Source organism: Ursus americanus, chromosome 30, assembly GCF_024610735.1.
Source record: "Ursus americanus isolate L20-20 chromosome 30, mUrsAme1.1.p, whole genome shotgun sequence".
NCBI classification, from domain to species: domain Eukaryota; kingdom Metazoa; phylum Chordata; class Mammalia; order Carnivora; family Ursidae; genus Ursus; species Ursus americanus.
Window position 1 is genome coordinate 23,688,936 of NC_142156.1, and position 20,959 is coordinate 23,709,894.

General features: G+C 60.2%; 1 protein-coding gene across 1 annotated transcript in view; it reads right to left on the minus strand.

The window, feature by feature from the left end:
• Positions 1–20,959, minus strand: part of RIMBP2 (RIMS binding protein 2) — an 88,416-nt gene that overhangs the window by 38,725 nt on the left and 28,732 nt on the right. The window contains exons 5-8 of the mRNA XM_045779254.2: positions 9,991–10,192; positions 6,280–6,425; positions 5,677–5,753; positions 1,782–1,891 (exon numbers count right to left, since the gene is read on the minus strand). Of these exons, the coding sequence (XP_045635210.2) occupies positions 1,782–1,891; positions 5,677–5,753; positions 6,280–6,425; positions 9,991–10,192 (535 nt within the window). The remainder of the gene's footprint in view (positions 1–1,781; positions 1,892–5,676; positions 5,754–6,279; positions 6,426–9,990; positions 10,193–20,959) is intronic.

The following is a 20,959-nucleotide window of genomic DNA, read 5'->3' on the forward strand; positions in this document are numbered from 1 at the left end:
CACAGTAGGTGCCCCGTAAACGTCCTAGACAGACCAGCAAACACGCATGACATGACGGGTTTGGAGGTAAAAACATAACCATCTTCCTATCATCTTTGCTGGGGCGATCATATGAATAGGAACTAAAAGGTGACCTTTCCCTTGCAAAGTGCTGTGTACGTCCTAATGAGGTCCCCAGCATGACAGCAGCTGTGACATAGAGACTGTCCACATGGTGCCAGACCACCTGTAGGTCGAGTGTCAGAAAATGTCATCAAGCTCACTCTTGTGGCGATGGGTGGCCATGGGGAGAACCCCTTCTTATTTTATGAAATGTTCTCTTTTTAGTTGGGCTCAAAGCCAATTAGCAGCTGGGGCCTGAAAAACCGAGAAGTGTTTCGAGGAGCCTTCAGGATGACACTGTCTGGATGACCTTCCGACACCAGCAGGACAGGGATCCCCCCCAGACCTGGCAGGGCGTGGTTGGAGGTCCTGCACCCGGGAGGCTGGGGGTGCTGACACTGGGGTCCCCCACCTCAGGGGATGTGTGATGGACCTCAAGGAGGACATGTGACCATTTAATGAGCCCTGGATTCTCCCAGAATAAATGGGGACCCTGACTCTGCTCCTGGTCGTCTGGAGGGTCTTGAGACGGTCCACCCTCGCTCACCTCCAGCACGCTCCCACAAGGGGAGGCGATGGGGATAACCAAGGTCCACCGCGCACCTATTCCAACCGCCCCACACCACGTGTCCCCTTGGCTGACCCAGAGGTGGGGACACACTCTCTCTGTCCCACCCAAAGGGAAGCTTCCCGCTGCCGCATGGACAGTGGACCCCTGAGCTTTGCAGCCCATCTGAATCAGGCTTCTGGAAAGTAAATGTGGGCACAATGCCCAGTGTGAATATTCTAGAGATTTCCAACCAGGGTTCTCCGGTGGATACCACGGGCACATGTTTCTACGCTGGTGTGAAAACCAGCGACCATGGTGTGAATTTACGTGAAGATCATGCTGTGCCGTTGCCAGTTGGGAGGATTTCTTGGGTGGACTGCCCACAGTTCTGCTACCATCTGCCTGGCAGCTACCGGCGAGCGACCCAACCCACAGGCTGTGCTGCCGTTCACCAAATCACCAGAGGCCACCGGACCTCACGTCCAGCAAATAAATACCAGCACAAGAGCATCTCTCAGCCCCAAGAAAGCTCCACGGGGCCCTGACAGAGAAACATGTTGGGTTTGCAAGAACCATCCCTTCTGCTCAAGGGCGACCACGGGAAGAGACCAAGAGCTCTCCATTCGTACAGGGCAACTGAGCTCGTGAAGCTGCAGCTGCTGTCCCCACGCTCGTCCTCGGGCTAACAGGGGGACGGAGGTGACGCGTCCCGGAAGGAGGAGTTCACATTTCCCGATTTCAAACTGGGGGAGGGATCCGGCAGGACGTGGGCCAGACGAGAGCGGAGCCTAGAGGTCAGTGGGATCACCCTGAGCCAGCGAGGCCACCACACGTCCTGCTGGAGAGGAGGTCAGCTGGGGGAGCCCGGGCTGCTGGGGCAGTGAGACAGGAGAGGCGGGGGTCCCCTCTGGGACAGGAGAGTCCTCATCCTGGGGGGTGGGCAGCAGCTGCCTGGGAGCACTGCAGGGAGTGTCCGAGGTCTGCTGGGGCCAGGACACCCCTCCGTTGTCAGAAGGGCGGAGGGTCAGGAGTAACCAGGGGCCTGGCCCATCTGTCAGGGCCCCGGGCAAGCTAGTCGGGCGGGTGGAGCAGGCCCGGCACACCCACTGCCCCGCACCTCCCCACAGACCTTCATAGAAGCCATCCTCGTCCATGTCCCCGTAGACGTAGAGGTACTTCCCCGCCGTGAGGGGCAGCTCTGCCTCGGGGTTCTCATTGGGCCCATCGAAGGGGTTGTAACTGGAGAAGGAAGGACACTCTTGAGTAGACGTTCCGCGTGGAGGCCGATGGGGCGCCTCCCTGCCGAGGGCTGGCGGGCACCTGCCCCTCCCGCCTGCACCTGCACGCCCGCTCAGCCCCACGGATCCGGAACAAGACGGCGCACATGTGGTCTGTGCGCTGGAGGACGTATGGACGGTTCCGGCATTTCTGCTCCTACCTGTGGCGTCTACCACAGCTGTACGTCCTCAGACGACAAGCGAGCAAGAGCACCCACCCTACGACCTTCCTGTACGTACTGTTTAGCAGAGGAAGAATCCTACTACATAGGCTTTTTGGTAACCTGCTTATTTTTCACTTTCCCGTAGAGCGTGACCCTCCCTCCGCCTCATGAAATATTCCCTCGCGTCCTTCCTAACTTAATGGTTGAGGAATATTTCACCGAACAACTGACACACTCCGCTTAACCGAAGTCCCAACGTCGGTGTTGACGTTGCTTCTAACCTGGGGGTCACGTGATCAGCCTTGCAGCAGATATCCTTCTAAACATATCCTGGCACGCTTCCTCGCTTTCTTCCTAAAGGTAAATCCCCAGGAAGCGTATTTGTTTGATCAGAGGCATGGATATTTTTAACGTCCAGGGTGCCTACAGCCAAAATGTCCTGCAAGAACATGGAGGCCCCCCTCCCCCTCAGGGTGCCCACACTCTCAAGTCCTCAAAATATTGGGATGAATATTTTTTTTTACAGTCATGCCCAACGTGCAAAGAAAATATATGGGCGGTGAATTTTGGATTTTCTGATTTTGGATTTTTAAATGAACAGAAAGGCCCCAATAAGAAAAGTAAAATGGCATTCCTGGTAGTCAAAGATGACAGCCGCGTCCTGTAAAGGTACAGTAATGACACTCTGACGGTTCACACGCCAGCAGCACTGGGAGCCTCACCAACACAGGGGACGTGTTTTACGTGCTCAGCAAAGAAAGCAGAGAAGGTGTTACTTCTGCCAATTTTAATCACAGGGCAGGTACGAGGCGCTCCCCAAAGTCACAAGCTCCCTACGTGGCAGGGATGGAACCAGAGTCAGCCCCCCCCACCCCAATCCCTGTCCTGTGTGGATTTCATGGCACCGAGTTGCTCCACCACTCCCTGTCCAGGTCCCGGGCTCTAGGAATTCTGTGCTACAGGCTGGCGGTTTTAGGAAGTCAGTAAGGGCCGGGGGCCATGTGCACCAGGAGCAAACACAGCAGGGTGTTTACTGTGAAAGCCCAGGGGCCAGAGGAAATGGGAAAACAGTCTGGCAAGAGAATGGCATGTGCAAAGGCCCTGGGGCAGGGGGCAGGGTCCCTCCCTGGAGCTGAGAGCCAGCCTGGCTGGAGGTGAATGCAGGAGCATTGAGGGTGAGCACTGGCAGGGTCCCCGTTGGTGTGGACTTGATCTCCGAAGCTGGGAGGTAACAGGAGTCTTAAGGTAGGGCGTGACTCGAGCACGCCTGCATTTTGTAAAGACCCTCGGGGTGCCCTGTGCATGGGGGCTGGCAGAGGAGGTGGGGTGAGGACATTGGATCAGGGAGTGGCTCAGGAGGAGACAAAACTGGGCTTTGCCTGGACACCAAGAGTAAGGGGCCGGAGGCTGAAGGCTTTGTGGGTCAGGACGAGCGGAGGGGGACACACACACTGAGTCAGGTCCGCAGGTGGGGGCTGACGTGGGGAGAAGGGAAGGCAAGGGTCAGTTCTGGGTGTCTCATGGAATTCCCGAGCTCAGGGGGTGGAGGTGGCCGCTGTCACACGCAGATGGAGAGCCCACCCCAGGTAGGAGACGGGACGCGGAGGGAGTGCACGGGGGCCCGGCGGATAAAGCAGCCCGTGCTCCCTGATCTGCAGACAGAAGAGAGGGAAGGCCCAACACTGGCACGGCACCCAGGAGCCGGTGGAACTGTGCTGAGGGCAGGAACCCATGGGGGGAACGCCTGCAACACGAAACCCGTAGACACAGAAAGCACAGCAGCTTTCAGGGCAGGGCAGGGGGCACAGCCGCGGGGCGAGGCGCTGGTGACGGTGGCGAACATCTGGGACACAGAGCACTTTACACCGTGACTGTGTCCCACATGAGCAAGTGACATCTCAGCAAAGCTGTCTAAACAGAGGGACGGGGATTCTGGGCGGGAGGCTGAGGAGTGGGCAGGAGATGTGGGGACGAGCGGGCGGCCGTCAGCGGGAGGTGAGTGCACCCGCTGTCACGGGAAATGGTGTCCAGGGCAGGGCTTGTCCTGTTTTAAGTTTGGGGAAACTTCTTCCCGGCGGCTGGTCGAATAATGTGGGTGTTTGGCCCCCGAGAGGCTCCCCAAACTCCCGCCTTTCTCTTCAGAACTGCCCCGTCGGGGACTCTAAGCGTTTTTAGAGAACCTGGATCTGCAGCGTTCTCTCCGGGTCTGGCATTCCGTGCGATTCACAGTTGGGTGTGGTTTGGGGATTTGGGCAGCGTGCTGGAAACACACAGGCGTAAAAGCATCACCAGGAACACGTCAACAGCACCAACAAGGAATGGGATGAGGGGAACGTGGTGCACTCTGGCCCCCCGGGGCCGGCTGGATTCCTAACGGAGAAGCCTGTGGCGGGGGGAGCTACTCCAAACGCTTCTGTTATCTGAGCAGCAGAAGTGCGTTTTCACTGGCAAAATGAACGGATCACTAATCAGAAAATAATCTGCTAATCGGCATAACAGCTACCACAAATGGCTCTCGCTGGAACAAACAAAGGGTGTGGAGGGTACACGGCCTGGCTGAGACCCAGGTCGCTCCGCCTGCAGGAAGCCTGAGGCCGGCTGAGGGTGGCGTCCGCACCCACTGCACCCACCGCACGCGGACTGGGGCACCTGGGATGAGAGGCCGGGTCTTGGTTGAGCGTGAGGAACAGGAGACAGGAACGGCTTCGTGTCTGCGTGTTTGCGTCTAACTCCGAGCGTCTGCTCCTCCAGCAGCATCGGGAGTCCGGCGTGACTTCGCTCGAAGCAGCTAGCCAAGTGGTGGGGAGACAGCTGCTCTGCGCCCGCCTCCGAGTCGCGTGGGCCTGACGGCTCGTGTGCGCTCACTGAGCGTGGACACCGCAGGCCCCGCGAGAGACGAATGAGGCGTTGGAACCACGGCCCCCGCAGAAGCGAGGGCCCCAGGACGGCAGGGACCAGGGGCTCTGGACAAGAGCGACCCCCTCTGAGTTTCAGCTTGCTGCCTGCCATGGGCTGAACTGTCCCCCCAAAAATCTACATTCACGTCCCAGCCCCCAGGACCGGGAACGTGGTCTTATTGGGAAATGGGATCTTTGCATATGTGATCGTGTTAAGATGGGGTCGCGCTGGGGTCAGGTGGGCCCCAGTCCGGTGACTGGTGTGCTTATAGACTCGGCGAGGAAGCGGCCACACACAGAGTCACCAGCCACGAGAAGACAGGCAGAGGCGGCAGCGATGCCCGCATCACTGAGGGACGCCTGGGGCCACGGAGCTGCAAGAGCCCCCCGTGAGCACCGCCTGGCTCACACCCCGATTTCGCACTTCCTGCCTCCAGCGCCCGGAGAGAACGCACGTCGGCTGTTCTAAGCCGCCCACGTCGTGCTAACTCGCAGCGGCCGTCCTGGGAACCAGACGGACTCTCCACACTCTTCCCTCGAAAGGACAGCAGACCGTCCTCATCCTCCCAAGCCTGGCTGAGCAGGTGCCTGGGGGCCGGAGGAGCGCTCCCAGACCCACGGCCTCCTCGGCCCCAGCGCCCGCGCCCACGGACGCCCAGGGGTGCAGAGAGGAGCTTCGCACTTACCTGTAGCGAGCGACACACAAGTGGACCTTCCCCGAGTACCTCTGCTTGGCGGTATTGGAATTGCGTTCATTATCCATCTGTCAAAGACACAGACGGCGTTCAGGTTACGCTTCGTGCCCGGAGCACAAGGGAAACGCTTCCAGCCCCGCGAGCCTTCCTGCCCCAGACGGCGGCGCTCCCGTGAGACACCAGCCCCGACACGACGCAGCTCCCCGGCCACAGGGAAGGACGTTTATAAAGGACACGTCTCCCCAGGCCAGGAGTGGACCGGAGGTGGGGCCTTCCCTGACGTAGGGCGTGGGACTCGCTGGGCGGACCGGGTGTGTGTGCCAGGCCCTGCCGGGCATCTGTGACGACACGGAGATGGACGCTGACCCGTGTCCGCGGCTCACAGGGGCTCAGCCCCAGGAGGGAGACAGACACCACCCACCACGCTTGCCCGTCGGATGGCGCCTAGGGCTCCGAGGCCAAGACATCCGGGAAGACTGAATGGAGGCGGTGACATGAGGGACAGTGAAGACTGGATATGGAGATCTGTGGGAGGGAGAAGGTGGAGGACCTTCGTGTTCCCACCAGCCGCACGCATGCCAGGCCAGAACTCACGTCTGATTCAAATCTGCATCTTGGGATGGCGGGTCTCGACAGAAAGGCGGGCCTGACGGACAGAGGCTCCGGCTTGTCAGCAGGGAGCGGGAGGGGCCGGATGTAGTCCCCGATCACCGCACGGCTTCCGAGGGCGCTCTCCTGACCTGGCCACGACATGAGGACACAAGGACACGGATGAAATAACAAGCACATATGGGTCCTTCGACTCCCCAGCATGCCCATCCCCTCGTTGCCATCAGTCTCAGGGTTTCACCTTGGGATCTGCCCACCTCCCGCCCCCAGTCCCTGCTGGCCAGGCTGCTCTCATGCCCCGCTGGGCCGTGCCCGGCAGAGGCCACTCCTGGCCGAGAGGATGGCTTGGTGGCAATGGCAGGGTCGCATGTGGCGGGAAGGTCCCATCACAGGGATTCAAAGGGAGTCTTGGAGAAAGAGTTCTCCCTTTCCCTGGCTCCACGTGGGAGGCTGTGAGGCTCAGTGACGCTGCAGCCACATCGCCACCAGGAGGAAAGTCAGTCCCATCAGAGCGCTGATAGAAGGGGAGCAGCCAGATGGGGCGGAGCAGCTCCCTGGGGATGCAGTTGGAGCCCCCGAGTCCAGCTGTGCCTGGAGCTGGACCTACTGGCCCCTCGTCTGCTCCTAAAGAGAAGTAAGTCCCTTTGGGCTCGCACCAGTTTGGGTCGGCTTTGCTGCCATTTACACCGAAAGTCCTAACTAACACAAAGCGGCCAAAGGGCCAGGCATTTTTAGGGTTCCAACGTGAAACACAGGATCCCCCCCCAACCTCTCTGTCCAGCCTCTGTCAGTAGCGGTCACACCGTGGGATCGTCTCCCTGAAGATGAGACCGGCTGCGTCCCAGCTGGGACATACCAGGTGAGTCAGTATAAGACGGTAAGTGCCCCACCTGCCAGGGGCCCCACGGCTCCATCTGACTGAGGGAACATTCCAGTCCCTGAAACAGACTCGGTGCCACAACAGACACAGGGCTCTGCTGGGGCGCATCGGATCCCGGAGAGCAGGGCGCTGCCCATCACCGCCATCTGCCCCCTCCGCCCAGGGCAGGCGCTCGGCGGACAGCAGGTGCAAAGCAATGCCGCCTGCATGGGCTTCTGGAAGCTTCGGAGCCCCAGCTGCGAATTCTTGCCGCTTCTCCATGCCCCAGGCCGTGGGGGAGTGCGACCCCTGACCCACGGCCGGGCCGGCCAGTGCCCCGTGAGTGGAGGTGATGGGTCTGCTTTCAGGAAGAAGCTTTTTGAGCAAGTGTGTGATTCACTGCTTCCTTTCCCCTTCGACAGAACATTCCAGATGAACACAGTGGCATCTCCTCGTGTTCCCACTTGGCTTACACAGCCTGGTCCTCGAGAGGCAGGTCCGACGCGGAGCCGGCGTGAGATGAGAGGCGACACAGTCGGTGCCCTGGACCGCACTGGCTCCCACGCATTCTTCCTGCTGTGGGCGTGGCTGTCCCCTGAGATTCCACCCGGGATCCACTGGAGGAGCCTGGCCTCACGTCAGGGGTGGCCCACTGTGCAGACTGCGGTCCCTTAGCGGTTCCCCATCAACCCGCTATTGTCTCCTCAACCTCCGGGCCAGGCTGGCCTCAGGCAGAAGGACACAGAGCGGGGTGGGCCACGCATCTGCCGTCCTTCTCTGCCTCATGCTGGCCCTTCCACGCTCCCCTCAGACCCCAGGGGAAGAAAGCGGGGCCCAGCAGCCGAGTCCCCTGGGGCGCCCACCCTGGCGAGGCCTCTGCCCTCTGCCATCAGAGAATGCCCTCGGGAAGATCGCCCCTCTGGAGGCTCGCGGGGCTGCGGGCTCTCCTCTCACACATCCGTCAGCGATGCTGGCACAGTGAGGGTGAAGCCAAGTGCGTGTGGGCCTTGCCACTGGGGCCCTTGTGGGGCGAGGTCACGCATCGTTACGTGAGCTTGGTCCATCAGGACGGTGGCTCTTCCTGACCGCTGCATGGAAGCCGTGGTGCAAACCCGTATGTCCACCAGGGTCCAAGCATGCACCTGTTGCCGTCACTAAGGCCCACTTTCGGCATCATGAATCTCGTCCCGTTTCCCAGAGCAGTCTCAGGTCCGAGCCACTCCCACGGGACTCACGCGTTTACACGCTGCACAGAGGGGCTCACGCAGCAGCACCAAGACGCCACGATGAGAGGGGCTTGCTTGCCACGTGCGGCTTGGCCGAGGGCAGGCACACAGTGGCACGGGTCGGTGCTCCGCTGTGACCAGACTGCAGGGGTCTGTGCCTAGCACCTGCCTTCCCCAGCCGTCTGGGGCTCTGGTGCGCCAGGCAGAGGTTCCACGTGACCAGCGCCCCCTTACACCCTGGATGCCACATCCCCCACGGCTTCCCTGGGCAGAAACTCTGCATGCACGGGACACTTGGCATGGCCTGCATGGATCCTGCAGGCGTCCTGCCTCTGCCCCTAGGATCTGACCGTGTTGCTGTCCCAGGTCGCCATCACAGCTCTAAGCACAACTAGGTCCTGGGAGTCACCAAACATGTTGGGGTCTTGAGAAGCGTGCACTGGCCACCCACCCCGAGAATGTTTGTTTCCTCCAGTAAGAGCTGAAACTGTCCTACCTCTTCTTTGGACGACATAGCCCCATCATCACTTCCTGGAGGCAGGCGTCTGCGACCACCTGATCTAACGTAGCCCTGGGTCACTTTCTACCTTGTCACCTGTCCTTACACACCTGTCCGAATCATTCGTCCATCCCCCTGCTTCTTGTCTGTCTGCGCCCACTGAGAGTAGACTCCGCGTGGGGCCTGGCCGGCCGGCGGACATCACAACCACAGCCCCCAGACCCGGCCTGGGTGCACCGTGCTCTCCAGACGCCGTGGAGGGACTTGCCGACCTCCCCCCCACCCTGCTGTTCGCAGCCACACGGCAGGCCAGCTAACGGCTGAGCAGGACAGGAAGGACAGCGTGATGGGAGACGCGCAGGGAAATGTGGTTTATCGAGACGCAGGCAGTATTGCTTTGTTGAGATGTTATGAAGCCCCGAAAACCTGTCATCCTATATTCAGACAATAAGTGGGGGAAATCTGGAAATTCTCTCCTTTATGGAATTCCAAAGGGGGATTCTGACACTCATCTCCCCTTAATTAAAAAAAACAACAACTTTTAATCTGTTGGGTATTCTCACAACCAGGGTGACCCATGCGGGTTGTCCTTGGGCGAGGGGAGTGCTCCCTGATGGCCCAGGGCAGCGCTCTGCGTCCAGGCATGAGCCCTGCGGTGCTGCTTCCTGCCCTGCTTCCTGTGCACAAGTGGGACATTCACCGCTGTGACCCTCCCAGCCTTCGTAAGAACAGGGATTCGTCCCCACGCAGAGGCTGAGAGGCGGCCACAGCCCAGCGGTGCACCTTGTGGACCCGGTGCCGGAGCCCCCCAGCTCACTGCCAGGAGCTGTGTGACCCGCAGGATGGCCTCGGTCTTCCCCTCTACAGAGTGGGACCAGGACGGCACCTGCTACACACAGCCGTGCCAGCAGCACATGTGCGGACACCCGCGGAGTGCTTAGAGCGGGGGCTGGGGCTGCGTGCGTGCCCTGCTGCGGGCCTGCCGTCTCCCGGAGCTCCGAGATGCGGGTGTCCAGCGCAGGCGGGTCAGACGTGCGCCGTGCATGCCCTGCCGCGGGGTCGCGGACCATCCCTCCTCCACCACACGATGCAGGGCAGGTGCAGCCACTCACCTTTGCCAATGGAGGGGGCGAGTCCGTTCAGGAACTGTGGGAAAGGCTTGCCGGAGGCGGGGAGGTCCAAGGAGGCCCCAGCGCTGCCACCCAGCAGGTCGATCTTCCCAGCGTGCCGCCGGAGCCTCTCCAGGTCCTGCGACAGCAGGCTGAACTGCTCACTCTGCGTCCGGCATTTCTCCTCCAGCTCCCGCACCTTGCTCTGCATGGCAGAGGCACGGACACGCAGTCAGGGGTGTGCGGTGGGGGGGGGGCATGCATGCATGCGTGTGCACACGGTGTGTGTACATGCATGCTCACGTGTGTGCGGCAGGGAGCTGCCGCCTACCTCCATGGAGAACAGCATCTGATAAAACCAGGCATCCCGTGCAGCCTGGCTGTTGGCCAAGTCCCCTCCCAGCCGGACGTGGGAAACCACACATGCCGCAAAGCCCTACAGTCAGATCCCAGCCAACCGCAGACTGTTCTGGGCCGTGTGTGCAGCCCGGGCACTTGTGGTTGGCACCCCCCGCCATGGCCATGTGAAATTTGGAGTGTGAGCCGGTGACATAGCCCAGACTTGGGGGCAGCTCAGGTGCCAATCGCTGATGCATTTTTCTCATGGGGGCGCCCGCCCTAGACTGCAGAGCCCCAAGGAACACAGCTCTAGCAATAAAAGGGAATTTCTTTCCGCTGGATTTGGTTATAGCCACACAGCTGCCGACATGCAGAGATGTGTCCGGAGCCCCAGGGAGAGGGGTGGGCTCCCTCGGACACACGTCAGGGCAGGAGCAGCCGGGCAGCTCCCTCCTGACCCTGCTCCCGTCCCGTTCCTGCCCTGCTGGCTCTCAGGTTGGCTGGCTTGACACACACACACCCCAGACGCTCACGGACCACACTGCCTGTTCTGGTGCAGACGCAGGGCTCTGCCTCAGTGACCAGAGTTCCTGCACTGTCTGCAGCTAGACACACACGCCGCAGACGGACACGTGGAGGGTCGGCTCTGCCCCCTCCCCTGCGGCGCTCTGCATGGTGCTTACTGCCCCCCATGGGACACGAGCCCCTGGTTACTTCTCGTCTGTCTCCAGACTGGATGGGAAGCTCCAAGCCTTTGCTCTTTCTGCTTCCCTCCCTGATACGTCCTCAGTGCTTTTCACAGAATCGGGCACATAGTAGGTGCTCAGTAAGCGTTTGCCGAATCACTGAAAAGAAGGAACTGCTGCTCCGCGGTGCGGTGGCTACGTCGCCTGCATGGATGGAGTCCTGCCTTGTCTCCGTTCCTTACTCTGTGATAAATGGAGAATCCCATCTACTGTGGTGTTAATTTCGTGTGTCGCCTGGTTCCCCACTGACACATCAGCTCCACGAGGTCAAGACGGTCGTCTGCGGCTTCCCTGCTACGTCCCCAGCTGTCGGAACAGAGCTCGGTACCGAGTCAGCGCTCAGAAGGTGTTTGGTTCAATATAGGCATGCGTCCGGGATTGCAGGGACAGCCAGGAACAGCCCTCAACCGTCAGAGGCCAGCAGTATGCATGCTTCTCCCCCTCCTCCTCGCCCCCCTCCTCTTCCTCTTCTTCATCCTCCTCCCTCATCCCCCTCATCTCCTTCCCCTCCTCCCATCCCCCTCTCCCTCCTCCTTTCTGCCCCTCTCCTTCCCCTCTTCCCCTTCTCTTCATCCTCCTCCCTCTCATCCTCCTCCTCCCCTCTTCCCTCTTGCCCTCTTCATCTTCCTCGTCCTATTCCTCACCCCATCCCCTCCTCCTTTCTCCCCTTCCCCTTCTCTTCATCTTCCTCCCTCTTCTTCCTCCTCCCCCTTCTCCCCTCCCCCCTCCTTTTTCCTCCTCTTCCTTAACCCCTCCCCCTCCTCCTCTTCCTCCCTGTTCCCCTCCTTTCCTCCCCCCCCCCCTCTCCTCCCCTTCCTCCTCTCCTCCTTCTCTGGCATTAAGCTTTCCATGTCCTTAGTATAGAATGAAGGGCTATTTATGTCTGAGATCGGGGATTTCTAAAAATAAACCTAACAAATCCCAAGCCTATAATTAATTTCTTCGATTCATTAAAAAAAAAAATCAGCAGGATTCTTCTTTTAAAAAGCTGAATGAGCTTATCTGTGATCACTGCCTCCACCAAGAGAGAGAAGTGAGCTCAGCACTCCTGGACCTGGGCGGGGGACATGAGGACCCTGTCAGACCCGCCGCCAGCTGGGCCGACCCGACCCACGTCAGAGGCCACGAGGCCTAGGGCCCTGACTCTCCCAACTCATTCACTCTAGGGCAGAGCCGTGAACCCTTGCGGGACGGGCAGGGTCCTCAGACGGGGAGCAGCTGGCCTCGGGAAGCAGGCACAGGGGCCCTGAGCTCACCGTGGCTGTCCGGGTGTGCGAGAATGTTCGGTGGCTGATGGGAGAACACAAGCACTATTTACACGGCCATGAACTCATTTTCACATGTGTTAGGAGAAAGGCCGGCAGATCAAATCCTTGCTAGCATGTTTATGAGAAAAATGACCGAAAAAAACAACACATAGATGCTTCACTCCCATGCCATTCTAGAAATGACAAAGTCAGAGTGACTGAGAACAGAGCGGCGGTGGTCCGGGCTGGGGCCGCGGGACGAAGCGACGCACAAGGGGTAACAGGAGGGGGTGACGGGTATCTGCATTCCCACTGTGGCGACGGGAATCTCTGTGTGCACCCAGCCCTGCAAAACTCTACGCGAAAGGAACATAAAAACAGGAGAAATCCAGAGGCAAACAGGTTTAACAACAACATGAGATGATTCCGTACTAGGCGGCCGGCCTGCATGGTGGAAGTCTCAGTGGTATGCGGAGTGTGCCGAGGTCCTCACGGCCGCCGCTGGAACCTGGCATCTGGGACGCACCTGTCATCCGCGGCCGGCCGCTGGGGCTGTGTGACGTGGTGCTCTGGGACAGGGTGGGGCCCTGAGGCGGAGGGGGCGACGTGAGCTGCTGGCCAGACCGTGCAGGATTCAGACACGCCTGGGGGACGGGGTCACGTGCGCGCACCTGATGGCAGCACCGTCATGGGTCACTATGAATGGGCATCCTTGGCACCTACTGCTGGCAGGCGCAGCCCCCAAGCTCCCTGGGAACTGCCCTCGGTGACCCCCTCCTTCCAGGGCGTGTCTGTCTGTTCAGGGGTCCCGTTCACCGATGGGGACTGGGATGTGCCGTTTTCCTGGCGGCTGACACAGGACATGACGCTCTGAGAAGTTGCAGACATGGTGACGCGGGAGTCCCGGGAGAGGTGGGCGTGCAGCGGACTGTAGAGCTCGGTGTACCCGGACGTCCACAGAGGCTGGTGGGCAGTGCTGGGGTGGGGGCCACGGGAGAGCCGGAGGACGTTGGGGGAGCACGGTGAATGGGAGCGGGCTTGGTGTTGGTCCAGACCCACGGGGCCGAAACGTCAAGCCTTCCAAAAGGAGCAGAGTCTTTATTTTAATATAAACATCTGTCGATGTTTAAGTGTTGGCAAGTGTATCAGAGGCCCCTGCACAGCCTGGGCTGACAACGCCGGTCTGGAGACGGTACAACCGCTTGGTGACTCTGGGCGTGAAGACCCAGGTAGTATTCCTGGCTGGCACCAGGTCAGGCTGGGCTGGATGGCCTCAGGGCCCTGGAGATGGCCTCCAACTGTGCCCACATGAGCCCTGGGCACGCAGGGTCTGGGCTCCGGGGTCTCAGATGGACAGTTGACAGTCTTTCTGGATGAAGAGCACGCATCCCAGGGAGCTGCACTTCCACTCCAGGGCAGTCGCTGTTGCCACTGAGAATCCCATCCCGGGGGCGGGCAGTGTGGACATTAGGGACGCCACTGCCCCGAAGACGTGAGCCACCCGTGTCTCCATCAGTGCCCCAGCCATGCCCGTTCGTGGGGCCAATATCAGCATGACGAATGGGAGAAACGGGCTTTTGTTGGTGACATTAAGGGTATTCAAGATACGTCAATTGGCTCAAACATCGTGGTGTCATCCCGCCCTCGAGTGGACAGGGTACAAGACTGGAACAGAAGCCCCAAGCCTCTAAATGGTCCTGTGTCCTGACGCGGATTCAGAGGATTTCTGGTTCCCCGAGGCCACCTGGACCAGGCTCCGTCAGCCTGACTTGCTTCCCTTGAGTCCTCCTTCCATGGGCGTTGGTGACAGGAGGTCCCCAGGGTACAGGCCGGACGTCACAGAGCTACGGACAAACAGATGTTCCTGCTTGTCTGAGTGTTTGCTTAACCCGTGTCTGAACGCGTGTGAGCCTTGCTTTCATCACAACCTGGAGCCAGGCCTGTCCCACCTTCCGCTGCTGCCAGACAGGCGCGAGGAGCCGTGCCGGCCACACCTAACCGCTCCTCTCCTCTGCCTTGCCTGCCTCCCCACCAGGCATCTGAGAAAACGGCTGTGGGGCCGCAGAACGCCAGCCCTGGAGCCCAGGAGCTTGTTCTCAGTGGTCTGGGGTTCGGGGGGAGTCGGGACAACAAGGAGATGGGGGCTGGGGGCCCATTACACCTGAAGTGCGTCATACGGGAGGGCGCTCCCTCTGGAAACCTCCTCTAGCTTCCTGCCTTCCAAAGAGAGGCAGCTTTTCCTGCAGGAGCCCCCAGCAGCTCAGTCTCCTGGCCTGGCCGCAGGGGCGGAGGCGTGGGGGGCTGGTGCGGGCCAGCAGCCAGGCGGTGCCCGGCGGCCCCTGAGTCACCAGCAGGAGGAAGGCTTCCCAGGGAGCGGGAAGGCAGCAGCGACCCCACCGGTCTGCCTGGCTGGCTTGTTTTCACGTCAGTATTTATTTCAGGATCCAGAGCCCTGTGGCCTCCTGGATGGGGGGCCCCCCGGGAGCTGGCCCCCTGCAGGCATTGGGAGCGGGGGCCGTGCAGACCGTGGCAGGAACAGATGGCACAGTCATCAGGCAAGTAAACTATCCCTGGAAGAAACATGGAGACTTGCAAATGTGGTCGTGGGTATTTATAAAGACGGAAAACACATCCCCGGCGTGACTGCTCGCCGTCCAGGCCCCGCCGCTCCGCCTTCCACATCGACTTTCGGGCTTTGTAGAGGACAGCCGCGTGGGGTGCCGGGCCTGTGTCCAGCCATGGGCCGTGTGAATCACCAGAGCAGCGGGCAGAACCAGGGGGCGTCCCGTGTGGGAGCGCCTGGGAGTAACGTTCCCTGTGGCGTCCTGAAGCACGAGCCAGGATTGCGGTGCAGCTCACCTGGGGCCGTCCGCCTGCTCTGTGCCAGGTGCTGTCGGGGGCTCTCGATGCACTATTGTGGATGGCCTGGGGGGACCACCGGTCAGGTGGTATGAGCCCACCGCACAGGGAGGAAACAAGGCCAGGGGTCACACACCCAGGCAGGGGCTAGACAAACCCAGGCCTCTCCGACTGCGGGCTCTGAGCTGGCTCTAGATCCTGCTCCCCCCCCCCCATTCACTGGGGACCTGGAAGCACGTCCTGCAGCCTCCATGGGCCTCACTGTCTCCACCTAGAACATAGGGTGAAGCGTGTCTTCCAGAACCCAATGGGGAATTGCAAGGTCAGATCCTGGTGGGGGGCATGGGAGGGGCTCCATGAGCAGAACGGACAGTCTTCCACCCTCTGGGGGCCAAAGCCACAGCACAGACACCGCAGGGAGGGGTGCGACTAATCTAGTAACTCAGACACCCAGGCTCCCCCCGCCCCTGTTGCCTGGACGTCTATTTTCAGCAAAATGTGAGAGCACCTCTGAGCCCATGCAAGTCTAGCACAATTCCCTACATTTCATCATCAACGGGGACACTCCGTGTTGCTTTCACAGCAATCCCCAACCAAGGAACGCCTTCCGCCGCCGGTCTAATGCTCCTATCTGGGCTGGCTCCTGCCGGCAACTAGATAGCACACGAGGAGACCCGCATAAGTCCATCTCAACAGGCTGATTTCCGGGATCTCTCCAAGTGAGCGCTCTGCACTCCAGAATCTTTGCCGGACAACCCAGTCTTGAGACTGAAATGGACCGTCGCTGCCGAGGGGGGACTCAGTGAATGCAGGCTTCTCCTCAGCTTATGTTTTGCACTCTACACCGTGCACGGATCCAGCGCTGTGAACACACAAGGTCTGCAATGTTGCTTCGGGTCATGTGATGCAACGTTGGTCCAACCGTCCAACTTATACGGGAGTGAATTCTAAGCTGGTGGGTCTGGGTCGTTGGAGTTCCCTGCTTCTGGACAGGTGTGCATTTGTCACATGGTATCACGTGTGCAGAGAAGCACCTGTAATTGGTGGGACCTCAGAATACCTGTCTCACCTTCGGGGTGCCAACAGCAGGGCGGGGGGGGGGGGCGGCAGACAGTGGCCTCTGGGACACGGAGCTGGAGTGGGGGTTAGTCCTACAGCAGCCGAGCTCCCAAACATCAGGGCATGCACGGCTTCCCTGTCTCTAACCACCTCGTCTCCCAGTGAAGCCTCAGGGGTCCGGGGCTGCCACCGCTATTCCCAAGGGGGCAGAGACCTGAGGGGAAAGGAGGCTTCTTAAGACCTGTCGGATGTGAAACATTAATTATAAACCATTATGTGTCCACTTCTCAGATTCTCAGCACGGCTACTATTCTGCCAGACTTCTGTATCAAAATCGCATTGTCCCCTAAGGATCCCAGAATTCAGATGGGGCGTGGATGACGCCACGGATCTACCACGCTTGGCTTCATTCCGTGGGCCCAGGGAGCCTGCATGTCTGGCTTCTCCAGCACTGAAGTGTCGCCGGCTCTGATCAGTGCAGGGGTGACACAGCAGAGCAGGTAGGAGCTGTCCCTGCTGTGGTCACCAGGAAGCCACGTGCACCAGACGCCACAGTCACAAGATGCAGGGGGTCTGCATCCCCGCGTCGTCCCTGCGTCGTCCCCGTGTCGTCCCCACATTACATCCTTGCATCACCCCGCGTCGTCCCCGTGTTGTCCCCACGTCGTCACTCAGACAGTTCTCCGGGACCTTCCCCAATCAGCAGCGGACGTCGCCGACGAGAAACGGCCTTTACGTGCTCAGTGTGAGGTCGTGAGCTAGCCTCACCCTACAAATGCGCCTGAGAACTGGGTTCATCTTTCTGAGGGAACCAAGCCCGTGTCCTCCTGCATGCGCTCATTCACGCACACGCACACGCCACATGCTTATCCAGTGTCCTAACGCCAGCCCAGCTGGGCGACCCCCTACCCCCGACTTAGACCCAGAAACATGGGGATGGTATGTTTAGGGACTCACGCAAACATTTTCATTTTAGTTTCCTTTAAAACCGGAAACAAACAGATATAATAATAATGAATCCAGCATGGACTAGATTCCTCTTTAACTCCAGGCAGGTGCACGTAAAATGTAGCTTTTAATACTTTTATGGAGGAGGGGCGGGCCTCATGAAGCAAAGGGGCCCAGTGCCCAGGAAGCTCACAACGCCATCCGGATGCTGGGCCCGCCTGGAGAAGACCCCGGCGCCTGCCTGGTCAGGGGGCCCGCTGCCTGCTCTCCAAGGTCTCCCCGGATGAGACCCAGGATGAAGGGGGCTTGTGCAAGTTCCTTCCCGGCTAGACGAGCGTCTGGCATCGCAGGCAGTTGGAAGCCTCGTCCCGGAGCTGACGGCCAGCAAGCTGGGGGCCACAGGGGAGGTGCTGGGAAGGCGCCCCAAAGAAGAAGGCACAAAGCAGCCGGAACGCACACGCAAAGCACACAGCACGGACAGCAGCAACAGCGAGCTCATCCTGGGGTTTTCCCTGCCGTGGGCCCGGAGCCCGCCGCCCCCGAGCCCCACACGCAGCCACTGCTCCCCTGCACCCCTTCTTCTCAGCAACCACGGATGGTGCTGCCCACTGGCCCTCCTGCCCTCAGGGCCTGGCTCTGCTCTTGCGAGCTGTGCGTCCCGGGGCAAGTGACTTAGTCTCTGTGCCTGATTTCCATTCGAGAAGAGGATGATGATGGTAGCGACCTCAATGGGGGGGGGGGTCTACGGATTAAATCCAACATGTGTGTCCAGTGCCTGGTGGACAGTGCCCACGTGGCCTGCGCCCCTGCCAGGGAAGGCAACGCTTCTGAGTCTCGCCCATGTGAACTCATTCACAACTCAATGCGTGCTGTGGTGTAGCTGGTGGGAGAGCTCCCGGGGGGGGAACAGGACACTGGGGTCCAGGGACGCCAGCTGCAAAGCAGCACCAGACTCCTGGGGTTTTGAGTCCAGACTTTGCTTCGTACCAGCTTGCCTTGGGCAAGTCACTTAATGGTGCCTCGGTTTCCCCTGGGTTGTCATGAAGATTAAGTGGCATGGTAAGCACACTGTGTCCTAGATGCCCCTGGAGGCGCCCTCCGAATAGCTCCCGGTGCCGAGTGAGTATTCGGTGACCCTTAGGTCAGTGTCATTGGATTGTCGTTACTATTATTAATTTTAAAACGTTCTCTTGCTTCTTTGTCTTGAAATAACTCCCTCATAAAGGGCCAGGATGCTCTTTCCCTAACGGTGCCTTCTCTGCTGCGTACAGAGTGCTCGGTCTAGATTCTGGAAAAGCTCCATTTTCACCTAACGCCTGACGCCCGTGTTTGCGAAGCCCCACTGCGAGCCCAGATGCTCCCACAGACCGCCCCCCTCCTCTCGGCCCCAGACATCCTGACCATTCACACTCATCAGAAAACAGGGCTCGGGGCGGGGGGGGGGGGGCGCCTGGGTAGCGCAGTCGTTAAGCGTCTGCCTTCGGCTCAGGGCGTGATCCCGGTGTTCCGGGATCGAGTCCCACATCAGGCTCCTCCGCTAGGAGCCTGCTTCTTCCTCTCCCACTCCCCCTGCTTGTGTTCCCTCTCTCGCTGGCTGTCTCTCTGTCACATAAATAAATAAAATCTTAAAAAAAAAAAAAAAAGAAAGAAAACAGGGCTCGGGAACACCCACAGACCCGGCTCTGCGTGGATGGCTGTTGGGAGGGGGTTTGCTGAGGCGGCCCTTACGAGTCCTGTGTGGTGCGTCTCGCTGGACACGGTGGCAGCTGGTCCGCTGAGGAGAGCACCTGACTAAGGGGAGGCCCCAGCATGCCACGTGGGACGCACACACCCTCCAGGAACACAAGCACGCTTCTGCAAAGTGTGTGGTACGCTGCAGGTGTTCCTCGTCGACACTTCCGGTGAAGGCGAGGTGTGGGGGGTGAGGTTCAGGTCACTAAGACGCTGAGCCACGGATCGGCCAAGACTCCAGGGGGCTGGCTTATCCACTACGCCCTCCGTCCCCAGACTAGCCTCACGGACTCAAAGCAATGCTTCCCAGACAGCGGCTGCGTCAGAACTGCCCCAGGGAGGGGAGGCTGGGTCCCTCCCAGGTTTCGGGGTCCCCCCAGACTTTCTGGCTCCGCAGGTGGGGTGGGACCGAGAATCTGCATCTCCAGCAAGCTGCCAGGTGATGCTGACACTGCTGGTCTGGGAACCCCACTTTGAGAACCACTCCTCCTCAAAGTGGGAGAATCATTGCTTCCATGAATACACGATCAAATTCAGAGTTTTGGAAAACACTCAAAACCCTGTTCAGAGGGACAACGCCATTTCCCCCGTTTGGCGGGGGTAGTAAGGGCAGCGGCCTGTCCATGGGAAGGAAGGCTGCTGCCCTCGCCTGCGGGAGGGGGACCGGCCGCGCACACGGCAGACACAAACACAGCAGTGGAACGTTCCGGGGCCAAGGTCGAATCCCGATGACCGACTAACCAGCTGCATGCTGGGCACCTGGCTGGCCCGAGGGCAGAATCAGGCCCCCCACTTCCCACCCCACCCCCACCCCTGCGGTCATCGGGGTTCCAGGCTGTCCTCCCAGCCTGACCCTTCCGCCGCAGCAGGAAACAGGAGACCAGGTTCGCTGGGCCTGCTCAACACTTGTCAGAACGGAGCTTGTGTCCCGGTGCCCAGCTGGCAGTGCCCCCCTCCAGGGAGCTCCTGCCTGCGGCTCCTTGCGCCCCCGGCCCCCAGGAGCCCGCCCCCACCCCCTGCATCCGGAGGAAGCTCGGGCTGCCAGCTTCAGGAGAAGAGGGAGGTTGAGCGGGCCCAGGGATCCGAGGCTGCCCCATGCACGAGAAAAAGCACAGCCACGCACACCAGCACGGGGGAGGCGCGAGCCCTCGAGTACCTGCATGCCATCCAGCGTGTTCTGTGTGAAGCGCAAAGCAAGACACAACCAAAGGAAGATGTTGGAAAGAAGACACGGGATTCTCAGCACATCTACATTGCCTTCTCTGCTTGCTCCCCCCAAAGCACGACCAATGCGACTCCCATTCAAAGCATGCACTGCCCCGGTGCCGGGCCGGAAGACCCCAGCGGGCGGCCCAGAGGGCAGACGAACACAAGACACATCCCGTCAGGGGTCCTCGGGCACAGGAGACAAGGCAGGGCACTTGCAGCCAGGAGGCGATCCGAATGTACGGTGGGGCGGTTCAGGCGGTGGGGGGGGCGTATTTCAGGGAGAAGCATGGCCATGTGGGGGTCTGTTGCCATTCCCTCAGGTGATCGAGTTCCCCTGCCATTCATCACACTCACCCCTCCAGATATTCATTAGCTAATGGACGCTCTCAAAAAATCAATTCTAATATCTATGATGGTAATGGCGGAACCTGTCCCTGCGGGAGGAATGGATGTTATGAGGCAACAGGAGAGAAGTGGGAGAGGCGCACGCTCTGTTCTCCATGGCTGCCACGCCCCTGGGGACAAAGGACGGGGCCATCTTCCTCCCCCACCGGATCTGGGGATGGCGGCCCGCGTTGAGGCCCTGTGGGGCCACCCCCACCTGAGTGTCTGTAATGAACGGCTGGGGAGCTGCCTAGCCTCTGTCCGTGGCCACGGGAAGTCCCCCACGTGGGGCTCACTGCGGGCAGTGCTATGGCCGCGCCTCGGATGGCGTTCATGGCTTTGATAGCCCGTGTCGTCCCCTCTCTAATTCTGCAAACGCCTCCCCGGCATCAGCACCGCCCCCGCAGATGCACCCTCCATGGCTCATCCCCCTGGCAGCGCACCCATGGG